The sequence below is a fragment of the Oncorhynchus mykiss genome, chromosome 30, assembly GCF_057628025.1.
Source record: "Oncorhynchus mykiss isolate SJ-2025 chromosome 30, ASM5762802v1, whole genome shotgun sequence".
NCBI lineage: Eukaryota > Metazoa > Chordata > Actinopteri > Salmoniformes > Salmonidae > Oncorhynchus > Oncorhynchus mykiss.
This window is the reverse complement of record NC_143051.1, coordinates 18,682,133-18,697,738: the sequence shown is the minus strand read 5'-3', so window position 1 is coordinate 18,697,738 and position 15,606 is coordinate 18,682,133. Positions and strand designations below refer to the sequence as shown.

The following is a 15,606-nucleotide window of genomic DNA, read 5'->3' as shown; positions in this document are numbered from 1 at the left end:
GGAGTAGAGGAAGAGAGGGAGTAGAGGAGGAGGGGAGTAGAGGAGGAGGGGAGTAGAGGAGGAGGAGAGGAGGGGAGTAAAGCAGGAGGGGAGTAGAGGAAGAGAGGGAGTAGAGGAAGAGAGGGAGTAGAGGAAGAGAGGGAGTAGAGGAAGAGAGGGAGTAGAGGAAGAGAGGGAGAAGAGGAAGAGAGGGAGAAGAGGAAGAGAGGGAGTAGAGGAGGAGGGGAGTAGAGGAGGAGGAGAGTAGAGGAGGAGGAGAGTAGAGGAAGAGGAGAGTATGGGAAGAGGGGAGTAGAGGAAGAGGGGAGTAGAGGAAGAGGGGAGTAGAGGAAGAGGGGAGTAGAGGAAGAGGGGAGTAGAGGAAGAGGGGAGTAGAGGAGGAGGGGAGTAGAGGAAGAGGGGAGTAGAGGAAGAGAGGGAGTAGAGGAAGAGGGGAGTAGAGGAGGAGGGGAGTAGAGGAAGAGGGGAGTAGAGGAAGAGGGGAGTAGAGGAAGAGAGGGAGTAGAGGAAGAGAGGGAGTAGAGGAAGAGAGGGAGTAGAGGAAGAGAGGGAGTAGAGGAGGAGGGGAGTAGAGGAAGAGGGGAGTAGAGGAGGAGGGAAATAGAGGAGGAGGGAAGTAGAGCAGGAGGGAAGTAGAGCAGGAGGGAGGTAGAGCAGGAGGGATGTAGAGCAGGAGGGAGGTAGAGCAGGAGGGAGGTAGAGCAGGAGGGGAGTAGAGCAGGAGGGGAGTAGAGGAGGAGGGAAGTAGAGGAGGAGGAGGGGAGTGGAGGAGGAGGGGAGTAAAGGAGGAGGAGGGGAGTAGAGGAGGAGGAGGGGAGTAGAGGAGGAGGGGAGTAGAGGAGGGGAGTATAGGAGGGGAGTAGAGGAGGGGAGTATAGGAGGGGAGTATAGGAGGGGAGTAGAGGAGGGGAGTAGAGGAGGAAGGGAGTAGAGGAGGAAGGGAGTAGAGGAGGAAGGGAGTAGAGGAGGAAGGGAGTAGAGGAGGAAGGGAGTAAAGCAGGAGGGAAGTAGAGCAGGAGGGAAGTAGAGGAGGAGGGGAGTAGAGGAGGAGGAGGGGAGTAGAGGAGGAGGAGGAGAGTAGAGGAGGAGGAGGAGAGTAGAGGGGAGTGGAGGAGGAGAGTATAGGAGGGGAGTAGAGGAGGAGGGAAGTAGAGGAGGATGAGGGTAGTAGAGGAGGGGAGTAGAGGAGGAGGAGGGGAGTAGAGGAGGAGAGTATAGGAGGGAAGTAGAGGAGGAGGGGAGTAGAGGAGGGGAGTAGAGGAGGGGAGTAGAGGAGGGAAGTAGAGGAGGGAAGTAGAGGAGGGGAGTAGAGGAGGGGAGTAGAGGAGGGGAGTAGAGGAGGAGAAGGGGAGTAGAGGGGAGTAGAGGGGAGTGGAGGAGGAGGAGGGAAGTAGAGGAGGAGGAGGGGAGTAGAGGAGGAGGAGAGTAGAGGAGGAGGAGGGGAGTAGAGGAGGAGAGTATAGGAGGGGAGTAGAGGAGGAGGAGGGTAGAGGAGGAGGGTAGAGGAGGATGAGGAGAGTAGAGTAGAGTAGAGAAGGGTAGAGTAGAGGAGGAGGGGAGTAGAGGAGGGAAGTAGAGGAGGGAAGTAGAGGAGGAGGAGGGGAGGAGGAGGAGGAGGAGGGGAGGAGGAGGGGAGGAGGAGGGGAGTAGAGGAGGGGAGTACAGACATGACGAGTCGGGACAGATTTCCTGGCCAGCCTACTGCTCATCAGCTGAGTGAAAACAGACGCTCTCTCTGCCTCTCCAACTGTCGGTCACAATGTGTGCATCCCCAAATGGCACCCTATTCCCTATATAGTGAACTAGTTTGGACCAGAGTCCATAGGGCCTCGTGGGACACAGCCAATGACACATCACGGGCCTCTCTGCACACACTAACTCACTAATGCCTTCTGGGAGCGCATGCAGTATCACAGACTACTGCCAAAGGATCATTTGCATTTGACAGGCTTCTTCTCTGCCACTATACCTCTACGGGCTCCGTCTACACGTGCCTCCGTCTACCTCCGTCTACACGTGCCTTCATCTACACGTGCCTCCATCTGCACGTGCCTCCATCTGCACGTGCCTCCATCTGCACGTGCCTCCATCTGCACGTGCCTCCATCTGCACGTGCCTCCATCTGCACGTGCCTCCATCTGCACGTGCCTCCATCTGCACGTGCCTCCATCTACACGTGCCTCCATCTACACGTGCCTCCATCTACACGTGCCTCCATCTACACGTGCCTCCATCTACACGTGCCTCCATCTACACGTGCCTCCATCTACATGTGCCTCCATCTACACGTGCCTCCATCTACACGTGCCTCCATCTACATGTGCCTCCATCTACATGTTATGGACATGGAGAGGTTGTATTTCTAGTAACCTCCTGTATTGGTCTGATTTTGCAGTGTGGTTTGCCATCACAGCTCTATTAGGAGTCATGGCTCAGTGAGATTTCTCAACCTTTCTTTTGGACAATACTTTGGCATGAAAGAACTTTAGCGTCCGTGTCTCTTCCCTTTCCTGTTGAGGTTGGTTTGAGAAAGAAGCATTCAGGTCCTAATCAAAAACCCCAGGAGCCAATCGCTCCTTACTGCTGGCACACAATACGGACACCTGGGAACTCAGACTCTACGCAAACCAACCACCTTCGATAACACCACCACCGACGCTCAACCGCTCCAACGTCAGAGTGAGAGGTAGTAGTAAAATAGTTTTATTTTAACTTCTATACCGGAACGCTCCATAAATGCAAGGAAAACACGGAAGGAAAAACAGATCCTGGACAGAGGGTGGAATGTACAGTGCCTTGCGAAAGTATTCGGCCCCCTTGAACTTTGCGACTTTTTGCCACATTTCAGGCTTCAAACATAAAGATATAAAACTGTATTTTTTTTGTGAAGAATCAACAACAAGTGGGACACAATCATGAAGTGGAACGACATTTATTGGATCTTTCAAACTTTTTTAACAAATCAAAAACTGAAAAATTGGGCGTGCAAAATTATTCAGCCCCTTTACTTTCAGTGCAGCAAACTCTCTCCAGAAGTTCAGGGAGGATCTCTGAATGATCCAATGTTGACCTAAATGACTAATGATGATAAATACAATCCACCTGTGTGTAATCAAGTCTCCGTATCAATGCACCTGCACTGTGATAGTCTCAGAGGTCCGTTAAAAGCGCAGAGAGCATCATGAAGAATGCTCTATGTGCAAAACTGATAGAGACATACCCCAAGCGACTTACAGCTGTAATCGCAGCAAAAGGTGGCGCTACAAAGTATTAACTTAAGGGGGCTGAATAATTTTGCACGCCCAATTTTTCAGTTTTTGATTTGTTAAAAAAGTTTGAAATATCCAATAAATGTCGTTCCACTTCATGATTGTGTCCCACTTGTTGTTGATTCTTCACAAAAAAATACAGTTTTATATCTTTATGTTTGAAGCCTGAAATGTGGCAAAAGGTCGCAAAATTCAAGGGGGCCGAATACTTTCGCAAGGCACTGTAATAACTCAAAAACCATAATCCATTTGAAGTACTGAGCTCTCTGGCAGAAACAGATATAGAACTTGAGGGACAGGCCCGACCCGACCGGGAGGTTGTATCCAGGGCTGCTGGTGGTTTAGAGACAGAGAGAAAGAGTGAGAGTCACATTGAGAGTGAGAGAACCCCGTCCGTCAGGCAGCACAGGCGTTGGAAAGGAATCACTAGTGTATGAGGAGAGGTCTAGAGCCGTGAAACCGTTAAGAACTATGCTGTTCCTTTTCTACTGAGGGACTTCCTTCATTCATTCATTCATTCAACCTCAATGGTTTACTCTGAAACACACCCAGGAGTGTGCTTACTCGCCTACTTGAGAATACGACAAGCAGAATATTTTTATGACAATCTGACATAAATACAAGGCTGTGTCACTGGACAGGATGAGAGCATTTAGCAAATGTAGAGAATAAAACTAAAACGGATGCGTGGTTTGTAACCTCAGAGCACAGTTCAAGGCTCAGTTGTCGAGGGCAAACCACAATGTAAGTCAACAGATGGGAGCAGCGCTATTGGTCAGCACGATCAACTGAGGCTCCAGGGGGAGGTACTTTGATGGACTGGGGACTTTCTAGGACACCTTGGATTGAAAGCCCAGGTCGTAACAGCATTACACTCCTCTCCTCTTTCTAGGACACCTTGGTTTGAAAGCCCAGGTCGTAACAGCATTACACTCCTCTCCTCTTTCTAGGACACCTTGGTTTGAAAGCCCAGGTCGTAACAGCATTACACTCCTCTCCTCTTTCTAGGACACCTTGGTTTGAAAGCCCAGGTCGTAACAGCATTACACTCCTCTCCTCTTTCTAGGACACCTTGGTTTGAAAGCCCAGGTCGTAACAGCATTACACTCCTCTCCTCTTTCTAGGACACCTTGGTTTGAAAGCCCAGGTCGTAACAGAATTACACTCCTCTCCTCTTTCTAGGACACCTTGGTTTGAAAGCCCAGGTCGTAACAGCATTACACTCCTCTCCTCTTTCTAGCGCCAAACAAAAACAGACCTGCGATTCAATATCCAAATGATGATTGCAGGTTTTGGCCTAAGTATGAACCCTGTAATGGCAGTAGTAGAAGTGGAACACAACACAATGGTGACCATCTGTGTGAGCACCAAATGACACAGCCAACCAGCTGTCACAAAAACATGTCCCTCAGTTAATGGTAGGTAGCCTCTTGGTAGTGTTGTTGCTCTCTGGTTTACAGGGCTGTGTTCTTCCTGTTGTGGAGCGAGCGAGACAAAGAAAGAAAGAGAAAAATAAATAAAGAGAGAGCGAGAACGAGAGAGAGCGAACGAGATAGAGAGAACGAGAGAGAGAGAGCGAGAACGAGAATGAGAACGAGAGAGAGGGAGCAAGAGAGAGAGAACGAGAACGAGCGAGAGCGAGCGAGAACGAGCGAGAGCGAGCGAGAGAACGAGAGAGAGAGCGAGAACGAGAGAGAGCGAGAACGAGAGAGAGCGAGCGAGAACGAGAGAGAGCGAGCGAGAACGAGAGAGAGCGAGCGAGAACGAGAGAGACTGAGCGAGAACGAGAGAGAGCGAGCGAGAACGAGAGAGAGCGAGCGAGAACGAGAGAGAGCGAGCGAGAACGAGAGAGAGCGAGCGAGAACGAGAGAGAGCGAGCGAGAACGAGAGAGAGCGAGCGAGAACGAGATAGAGAGAATGAGAAAGAGAGAGCGAGAATGAGAGCGAGAACGAGAGAGCGAGCGAGAATGAGAGAGCGAGTGAGAACGAGAGAGAGCGAGCGAGAACGAGAGAGAGCGAGCGGGAACGAGAACGAGAGAGAACGAGAGAGAACGAGAAAGAGAGAGCGAGATAGAGAGAATGAGAAAGAGAGAGCGAGAACGAGATAGAGAGCGAGCGAACGCTAGAGAGAGAGAGCGAGAAAGCAAAAACCAGAGAACAGCTAGTGGAGTTCACCTGTCTGTGATGTCCCAAGTCTGACCCACTGGGCAACATCTATAAGAGACATCCCTGTTCTGTACTTCCATAAAAAGAATTCCAATCCTGGCCGGCGTGTGGAGCGAAGAATTCCGTCCTTCCCAGTCCTCCCCGCCAGGGAAGGGTTGAAGGTTCAGCCCTAGTCAGATTTCAGAGGGAACGCTGCCTGTCAGGGAGGCTGGAGCTGGAGGAGCTGCCACTGCACCACGCAAACTATTGTGGCCACATCATTAGTAGGGAATGTGGAGCCGGGAACACCAGAACCCAAGTTTGTTTACTGCTGGGAGTGTGGGTGTGAATATACCGTACACAGAGTCAAGCCCCAGGGCAACCCAGGATGCTCAGTACAATGTACTGCTTGTGTCCCAAATTGCACCCTATTCCCTACGTAGTGCACTACTTTTGACCAGAGCCCTATGGGTGCCATTGGGTGCCACAAAATGAAAAATAAGCAGCACTATCAAGGCTATGAAACTAATTCCAGTCCTGAGAGAATGCTCTGAGTAGGGTCGGTCATCATCATGTTTTACAGGTTTGGCCGTGCCCAGACAGACAGTCCTCTATCTAGAGACAGGGCGGGTCAAAGTCATTATTAAAAGTTACCACACACTGATATGGAATGAATTATCTGTGAACCCTAACACAATAGGAAAGCAAAGTGGTGGGGGGTGAGGGTGGTAGGGGGCGGCGGCTGCAATTCCTAGGAGGTTGTCAACTGCCATTTTTACTGTGGGAAAGAGGGCTTTACGACTGGTTGAATATATTTTACTGCAAGATAAAAGAGTGGCACTGACTGTAGTGATTTTGCATATGGGCCTTAATGAAATCCTTTGTTATGGACGACTTAATAGATATTGACACTAAATCGCTGCCTCGCAGCCTCGCTCACTCATTCCCTCCTTCCTTCCTTCTTCTCTTCTATCTTTCTCTGACTCGCCCACGTCACCTCCCTCCCTCTCCAAGGGCCTGTTACAGCTGTGAACGGAAAATGAATCAAATCAGGTGTAACGGCCAACATTTTGGAATTCTATCAGAAGGCTATTGACCCGCCTTTCGGTGTTTAAATGAAACTACACATCATACAGTATGAATAACAGGACAGTATGTCTCCATGGCTTGGGGAAGAGGATTCCTATTCCTGTCATCGAAGAGTAAGGCCAGGGAACAAAGACTACTTAAACAAGTTATTGATTGTTATTAAAAGTTATAAAAATTGACGTGACCATTTTACATTATATATTTTTTGGCGCACAAATGATAAATCCCCTGTGCTCTTTTCATAGTGTACAGTATCTAGAATACTAGTAATAATCCAACCTATTCAGACTACGATAGGCCTTAGTCCTGGTACGGAATAAAGACTTTCCCAGACATACAGTAATACCGCATGCCTGTGGAAAGACACAGCCACCTTAGTTTTATATGAGCAAGGCCTTTACTTCATATCTGACAGTGTGCCCCAGGCCCAGACCATATTAAACTGATGGAAACTATACAACACTGAGTGAGCAATCCACAGACGCTCCTTCCTTAACCTCACCTCCATCTTATTCTATTCACTTCCATGTATATCAAGTTACCGCTTTCAATGGTACATCATTTTCCTGGTAAGAATCTTCAGTCAATGCGATGTGCATAATTACATTGCTTCGGTTTTGCCTGCTACCCTTCATCACAGAAATCCAAACCACAAGGGATGATTTTCTACATAGCACCAACATTAACAACCTAAGTAAAGTCGTAGCCTATTGTTCTCTGCCTGACTGTGGCTGTAGAGAAAAGACAGGCAGCCAGAAGCTATAAAAGACACAAAGACAATTTGCGTCTTGGATGGATGAAGGGAAAGGAGACACACTAGGAGATCTGTGATTGATTTATCATCCTAGACGTGTTCCAGTATGGCCGCCGAGCTGCAGAGCCTAAATGCATCTGTGCTCATCTCCTGGTCTGTAAACCCTGGATTCTTTCCAGCCTCTCTGATCCAGACAGGCCCAGTACGGGTCACCTGTCTTACGCTACACATCTCAGCACTGCCTGGAGAACAATGACATCATTGCTCAAGTTTTGGGGGATGATGTAAGCAGTCAGTTAGCTACTGACTCAGAAAGAGCAAGACAGTTCGCTACTGACTCAAACAGGCAAAATGAAGAAAAGGAGTGCCAGGGAGACAGTTAGCTAGTGACTCAAACAGGCAAAATGAAGAAAAGGAGTGCCAAGGAGACAGTTAGCTACTGACTCAAACAGGCAAAATGAAGAAAAGGAGTGCCAAGGAGACAGTTAGCTACTGACTCAAACAGGCAAAATGAAGAAAAGGTGTGCCAGGGAGACAGTTAGCTACTGACTCAAACAGGCAAAATGAAGAAAAGGAGTGCCAAGGAGACAGTTAGCTACTGACTCAAACAGGCAAAATGAAGAAAAGGAGTGCCAAGGAGACAGTTAGCTACTGACTCAAACAGGCAAAATGAAGAAAAGGTGTGCCAGGGAGACAGTTAGCTACTGACTCAAACAGGCAAAATGAAGAAAAGGTGTGCCAAGGAGACAGTTAGCTACTGACTCAAACAGGCAAAATGAAGAAAAGGTGTGCCAAGGAGACAGTTAGCTACTGACTCAAACAGGCAAAATGAAGAAAAGGTGTGCCAGGGAGACAGTTAGCTACTGACGCAAACAGGCAAAATGAAGAAAAGGTGTGCCAGGGAGACAGTTAGCTACTGACTCAAACAGGCAAAATGAAGAAAAGGTGTGCCAAGGAGACAGTTAGCTACTGACTCAAACAGGCAAAATGAAGAAAAGGTGTGCCAGGGAGACAGTTAGCTCCTGACTGAGAAAATTGCCAACTGAAGAGCGAGCCAAACAGAGTCAGAGACGTTACTACATCACATTGATGAATAGTGAGTTAACACATACCTGAGACCAGCCACTGGCCGGTGGGAGACGCACTGATGCAGCGCACCAAACTGGTGTGGCCACGGTACACCTTTTGAGAGGACACATCATTAAGGTCATGATTGGTGCCCACCATGAGGTACATTTCCAATCAAATATCACACACAGAAATTCAGATTCAGTGGCTGACCTACCAGAGACATAGTGGTGGGGAAGGGCTGCAGGTCCTTGGGTTTGGGCAGCTTGGGGATCAGATCTTCTGGATTCACATTCACCTGTGGAGACGAATTGAGATGAATAGAGTTGAGTCACGAGTGGAGAATCACCTAATTGATCTGACAATATAGAGGTCCTTCTAAATGAGCCACATAGCTTCACTTATGAGTATCTTCAAAACAAATATTTACAGAATGCACACCAACAAAGTCCCTCTATTATAAAAATGATTCCGGCAACTGGTTAACTATGAACTATTTAGCTAGACTTTCAGACGGGGTCTCTAGTCTCACCCTCATCTTGCGCTGGCGGGGACACAGGTAAAGGTCAAGGCAGCGTTCGAAGCGCTCGTGGATGAAACGGGAGAAGGTGGGCACGGCCCTCAGACAGGAGTGTTTCTGGGGGAGGAACGGGAGCTTCCTGTCTTCTGCATCCTGCTGCTCCCACACCAGTCTCTGACAGGGGGAGGAAGAACCAATGGTTAGCCTAACTGTATACTGATGACTGGTCTGTGTACTGGTTAATGATTGGTCTGTATACTAATGACTGGCTGATAAGTTATGAATGATTGGTCTTTCTACTGTAGCTAATGAGGGATTAACAAAATGTTTCAGTTGATCTATGCTACTATGCCTACAGTATATAGTGCAAGCCAATTTACTATAGACAAAGTTAAGGTATTTCAAGAGTGGCACTTATGTATGATGTACACTACCATTCAAAAGTTTGGGGTCACTTAGAAATGTCCTTGTTTTTGAAAGAAAAGTTAATTCTGTCCATTAAAATAACATAAAACTGATCAGAAACACAATGTAGACTTTGTTAATGTTGTAAATGACTATAATAGTGGAAAACGGCTGATTTTAAATGGAATATCTACATAGGCATTCAGAGGCCCATTATCAGCAACCATCACTCCTGTGTTCCAATGGCACATTGTGTTAGCTAATCCAAGTTTGACATTTTAAAAGGCTAATTGATCATTAGAAAACTCTTTTACAATTATGTTAGCACATCTGAAAACTATTGTCCTGATTAAAGAAGCAATAAAACTGGCCTTCTTTAGTTGAGTATCTGTGAGTTTGATTACAGGCTCAAAATGGCCAGAAACAAACATTTATTCTGAAACTCGTCAATCTTTTCTTGTTCTGAGAAATGAAGGCTATTCCATGCGAGAAATTGCCAAGAAACTGAAGATCTCGTACAATGCAGTGTACTACTCCCTTCAAAGAACAGCGCAAACTTGCTCTAACCAGAATAGAAAGAGGAGTGGGAGGCCCCGGTGCACATCTGAGCAAGAGGACAAGTACATTAGAATGTCTAGTTTGAGAAACAGACGCCTCACAAGTCCTCCTTTTGCCCATCTTAATCTTTTATTTTTATTGGCCAGTCTGAGATTTGGCTTTTTTCTTTGCAACTCTGCCTAGAAGGCCAGCATCCCGGGGTCGCCTCTTCACTGTTCACGTTGAGACTGGTGTTTTGAGGGTACTATTTCATGAAGCTGCCAGTTGCGGACTTGTGAGGAGTCTGTTTCTCAAACTAGACACCAATTATTTTAATGGACAAAACATTTTTGCTTTTCTTTCAAAAACAAGGACATTTCTAAGTGACCCCAAACTTTTGAAAGGTAGTGTATAGAAACTAGATAGAAACTTTGTACAGTTGGCTAAACATAGTGATAAGTACACCTAATGTACTTTATCTACAACCAACGTAGGCATACCTAGCGTTATTAGCTAACATTATCCCATTTCAACATTGTTTTTAACAGTATTTAATCATGATTGCCACTGACAGACATGATAGGATACATTGACTGATGGACCACTTCAAATTGGCTAACTAGCTAATAACAGATCATATCATGGCTAGCTGATATGCTAACTTTCAGGGGATAAACTAGATGGCTTGATTTGCTTGCCATCTATAGTGGTGACAACAGTAGTCCGACAGACAACTTTACCAGGACGAGTACTTGCCGTTGTCAAGCTCTTTCCAAAAGCCTAATCTCTGATGAAGCAAGTTAAATGACACTATCTAGCTACATGTTAATAGCAAGCTAATTCCAAATGGACAGGCTACCCTAAAGTATCTGAAAATACATGATCAATTGATGTTTACTGATCATGAAAAGCATGCAGTTGCTTGCTGTATAACTCTGATAGAGCTAAATGTGGAATAATATGAAATGTGTAGTTATGACTGATTTTCAAGAAGTGATGATATTAAAACCAAATAGTTGTAATATCTATTGACCACTCCCTTGAAAAGGGCAGATATTTGTTAATTCGAACACTCTGCACCGTTTTATTGATCACGACTACCATACTATTACAAACACTATGAACATCATGTTATTCACATGAATTAAGCATTTACCTCTTCCTCTGTAAGCAGGTACTCAGGCGGAGGGTTGTAGGACTCCTCGTGTCCGGGCAGCCTCATCTTGGGGGCGGGGACGTGCATCTTGTGGCGCCCCAGTATGGCGTTGGGGTCCTCCTTGGCCCACAGGTCATAGTACTGAGGGGTGGTCTCTTTGGGTTTACGGGGCTTGATCCAACCCATCTTTATGGCATGGACCAGCTTCGAAACCTGGGAGAGAGAGAGGACAACAGTAGTGGTGAAACTTAAGTGTGTGTGTGTGTGTGTGTGTGTGTTTCCGTAAACACGTCTAAAACGAACGTCCAAAAATTAAATCACACAGTATTAAAATGGGGGAGAATGTGCTCTGCTTCGTAAAATATAAAAGACTAACTTGATTAATGAGTGGAATAAAATCAAACCGACATTAATAGAAAGTATTGCTGGGCTAATAAAGCTATGGTTTCTATCTTTTTATTGTTGAGGGTTTGGGAGGGGTGGGTCTCTAAGCCTCAAATTTCAGAACCCCCATTATAACACAATTTCACCTCCACTTCCACTATGCAGGGATCATTACATTGTAACACGTGTGAGCAGTTTGGATTCAAACTGGTGGTAACGCCTGCAATATATTTATTGTAAATATATATTAGCAGCATAAAACATGAAGCTTTTGAGTAAGCAGAGAGAAACAGAGAGAACGAGAGGAAAATAGAGAGTTTGAGAGGTAGACAGAGATGGTGTGTAAGAAAGAAAGAGACCTACCTTCTCCTTCTCTATGAGTGAGGGGATGAAGCTGCGTTTGTCCTGGGGCCTGTTGGTCACCGGATGGATCATGACCTCGTTGGTGAAGAAGTCCACGGACGGCTAAAAGATAAACACAGCATTTATCAGCGAGAAAAAGAGGTAGCGTACACAGTCGGCAGATGTTATCACAGGTGCAGCAAAACACTTATGTTATTTAGCGCCAACAGTGCAGTAATACCTAGCAATACAAAACAAGACACACAATAATAAATAAAAAAATTACAAATATATATCAGAATGAGCTAAATACATTTGGGACACAGCCTGAAGTAAACAAAGTCAGCTAGGATTGAAGACAGACCCTTCTGAAACAAACGTCTGGGAAGCCCTAGATTAATAGACAGCCCAATTACTGTGGACTGGAATCATTGGACCACCAAAATCCAAGGCAGGTAGCTGATGACGACATCAGAGTTAGCCTGGTATTTTCTTATTTTACAGTCCTGGTGTTAAAAGTTTAAAAACACTTGTTTTTGCCCCTGACAAATGAGTTTATATGCCTCTGTAAAAATTCTGGCATTAACAAGACTCCATGATAGCCATGACGCCATCTAGATTCTAGACACTACAGCAGTGGCTTCTCAATTCAACACTATTCATTTAAAACCTCTCCCGCAAACCCTGTTAACTGTAGCACAGGAGAACTCGCTCCTCTCCAGACGTGGGTTCAACTACTATATGAAATCTGGCAAATACTTTGAGCGTTTGCTCCAGTCTGCCTGCAGTGCCAGTTGGCCGGGTTTGCAATTGTTGGACATTTCTACTGGTTCCATTGCAACATGCAACTCAATCAAATCACAGCTAAAGAATCTGAAATGATTTCCGATTGTATTTGAACCCAGGTCTGCTTTCGGCTGACTTGTTCTAAGTGACGAGGAGTGGAGTGCAGACGAGGTTTGGGTTATGTGGAGAACATAAGTGGATGGGCTAATGAACTGAGGTCTAGTTTGCTCTAATGGCTGCTATGCTTTAGCCATTATTTGCTCAGTCATTTAACAAAACAGAGCTGCCAGCCGTCAACACAGTCAAACCTGGGTCGTACTCACTAGGCACAAAAAATCTAAATAAAAATGGACTGAAACAGAGAAGGAGTAGCAGAGTTGGTCCAATAAGAAACACTTGTTTTTCTTATTTTGTTGCAAAGCGTGTTGCTACGTTTGGCCCTAATGAATGATACAGGCAGTGAGAGAGCAGTCATAAAGGTCTTTACCTCGTACTCGTTGAAGTTGACGTCACCAAATTGACCCTTCTGGAGGCGGTGCACCAGGTCCACCTGCTCGTCTGTCAGACGAATGTCTGAGGCTGTCATCTTGTCATGAACCGTACGCCTGGTGGAGGGGAGATGGAGGGAGAGAGACCAGATGTCAAAACAGGTTCACATATACTCTTCTCCCAGAACAAAAGCACAGAGAAAGAAGAGTGAGCGTGCGTTAGAGAGAGGGTGTTCAAGAGAGAGAGAGAGGTAATCTGCTCCTTGTCATCTCACCAGTAGTCTGGGTTCTCCATCTTGTCCAGGAACTCATCCAGCTCGTCTTTGTTCCTGATGGGCTTAAAGATCTTCTTCCCGTCCAGGTTATAGCCGATGTGAGGGTAGTCCTGGTACCACTCCATGGGAACGTTGCCCACCGTGTTACGAATGTCCTGGGACAGAAAAGAGTGAGGAAGAGAAAGACATGTTCAATAACCTTGTTTAACAACACTTGAGGACAAGGTGTTTGTCTTCCCATTAGATTGCTTGCTCAGGGCTGTTGCAGTCCTTCATATCACTCTGGGCGAGTGAAATAAATAGCGCATTATACTGTTATGGGAGTAGAGTACAGTTTTTCTGGCCTGGAAACACTCACCCTCATCATACTTGTCCCATTTTCCTACATTTATGAATACCTTTGGCTGGATGAGGCCTGGGGAGGGGGGGGGGGGGGGGGGGGGGGGGGGGGGGTAAAGGTGGGTGGTGGTGGGGTACAGGTGCAGGCCTGGCCTGGTAAAAATACCTCGGCTCATTCTACATCCCGTTCTCATTCACAAACTGGCGGTAGGACTAGAAACCTGTTCTTAGACGATAGGACTTATTAAACCAAATGGGTACAGTCTGAAAAAATACATTTCTTCGTTTGAGAAATACACACACACACACACACACACACACACGACAGCTGAAAGCTCTCAGAAGTAGTGAGCCACTTTAAAAGTGGGGCTGCACCTGTGAGTGATTTCAATAAAAACACCCCTACCAGATCCAATTAGGAGGGAGTGGGCAGCCGTGTCACGCTTTTTCTCACAGCCAGCTGGGTAGACCCCTCCCACACACACAGTGCCCATCCTCAAAGCCCCCACTCATTACACACACACTGAATGGGCATTGGCCCTGCTCTATAGAACTACCTCTGAGTGAGGTGGAGGTGGTATCTCTTGTGTGATAAGGGTCATGCCAACATCAGCCTATTCCAGACTGTGAACAAGCACGGACACGTCAATTGTGCTAGCAGTATCTCTTCTTTGCAAGTTAGTGGATTTGTTGGCCCACAGTGTTGAAGTTCATGCAAGTATTACTGCACATAACCAAGGGAGCCAGAAGAACAGAAACAGGAGAAAAACTAACGTGACACTTCCTTGTCTGGGAACACATTGTCTAACAGGCTGGTTGTTAATGGGGGACCTCTATAAAGGTCACCCTTGCTGGTTGGTTGCTGAGACCAAATCTCTGGAGAGCAATCAGCCTATGGCGACAACTACATGCTACTGCAAGAACAAAACATGTAGGCAATGATATAGCCGGCAGATTGTCAATGGTTCCGTACGGTGGTTTGCTAACCCTACGCCTAACCTTAGCCCTTGACGTAACATTTAACCAAACCTACTATCCCCAACCCTACCCTTAACCAGGCCGTTCCATCTCTAGGCATAACCATATATTTAGATCTACCGGTCCAATAACCACATTCAAAGAAGTATGCAGCTAACTGCATCTCTCGCATTGATGTAGCCTGGTCTGCACATTAATACGGCCTATTATATTGCAAGACAAAGCACCTGAACTTGGACTTGCAGTACACTCACAACAAGCTACACTGTACTAGACCCAGGCCCTTCACAACAAGCTACATTGTACTAGACCCAGGCCCTTCACAACGAGCTACACTGTACTAGACCCAGGCCCTTCACAACGAGCTACACTGTACTAGACCCAGGCCCTTCACAACGAGCTACACTGTACTAGGCCCAGGCCCTTCACAACGAGCTACACTGTACTAGGCCCAGGCCCTTCACAACAAGCTACACTGTACTAGGCCCAGGCCCTTCACAACGAGCTACACTGTACTAGGCCCAGGCCCTTCACAACGAGCTACACTGTACTAGGCCCAGGCCCTTCACAACGAGCTACACTGTACTAGGCCCAGGCCCTTCACAACAAGCTACACTGTACTAGGCCCAGGCCCTTCACAACAAGCTACACTGTACTAGACCCAGGCCCTTCACAACGAGCTACACTGTACTAGACCCAGGCCCTTCACAACGAGCTACACTGTACTAGGCCCAGGCCCTTCACAACAAGCTACACTGTACTAGGCCCAGGCCCTTCACAACAAGCTACACTATACTAGGCCCAGGCCCTTCACAACAAGCTACACTGTACTAGGCCCAGGCCCTTCACAACAAGCTACACTGTACTAGACCCAGGCCCTTCACAACGAGCTACACTGTACTAGGCCCAGGCCCTTCACAACGAGCTACGCTGTACTAGGCCCAGGCCCTTCACAACGAGCTACACTGTACTAGGCCCAGGCCCTTCACAACAAGCTACATTGTACTAGACCCTTCACAACAAGCTACACTGTACTAGGCCCAGGCCCTTCACAACAAGCTACATTGTACT

At 46.8% G+C, this 15,606-nt stretch overlaps 1 protein-coding gene across 2 annotated transcripts in view; it reads right to left on the bottom strand.

Annotated features, from left to right (window-relative positions):
• Positions 1–15,606, bottom strand: part of LOC110488045 (ribosome biogenesis protein bop1) — a 179,859-nt gene that overhangs the window by 70,257 nt on the left and 93,996 nt on the right. For both annotated transcript variants that reach the window (XM_036970800.2, XM_036970801.2), the window contains exons 4-10: positions 13,219–13,373; positions 12,943–13,060; positions 11,691–11,792; positions 10,944–11,156; positions 8,858–9,019; positions 8,543–8,623; positions 8,370–8,439 (exon numbers count right to left, since the gene is read on the bottom strand). In XM_036970800.2, coding sequence (XP_036826695.2) covers positions 8,370–8,439; positions 8,543–8,623; positions 8,858–9,019; positions 10,944–11,156; positions 11,691–11,792; positions 12,943–13,060; positions 13,219–13,373 — 901 coding nt within the window. The remainder of the gene's footprint in view (positions 1–8,369; positions 8,440–8,542; positions 8,624–8,857; positions 9,020–10,943; positions 11,157–11,690; positions 11,793–12,942; positions 13,061–13,218; positions 13,374–15,606) is intronic.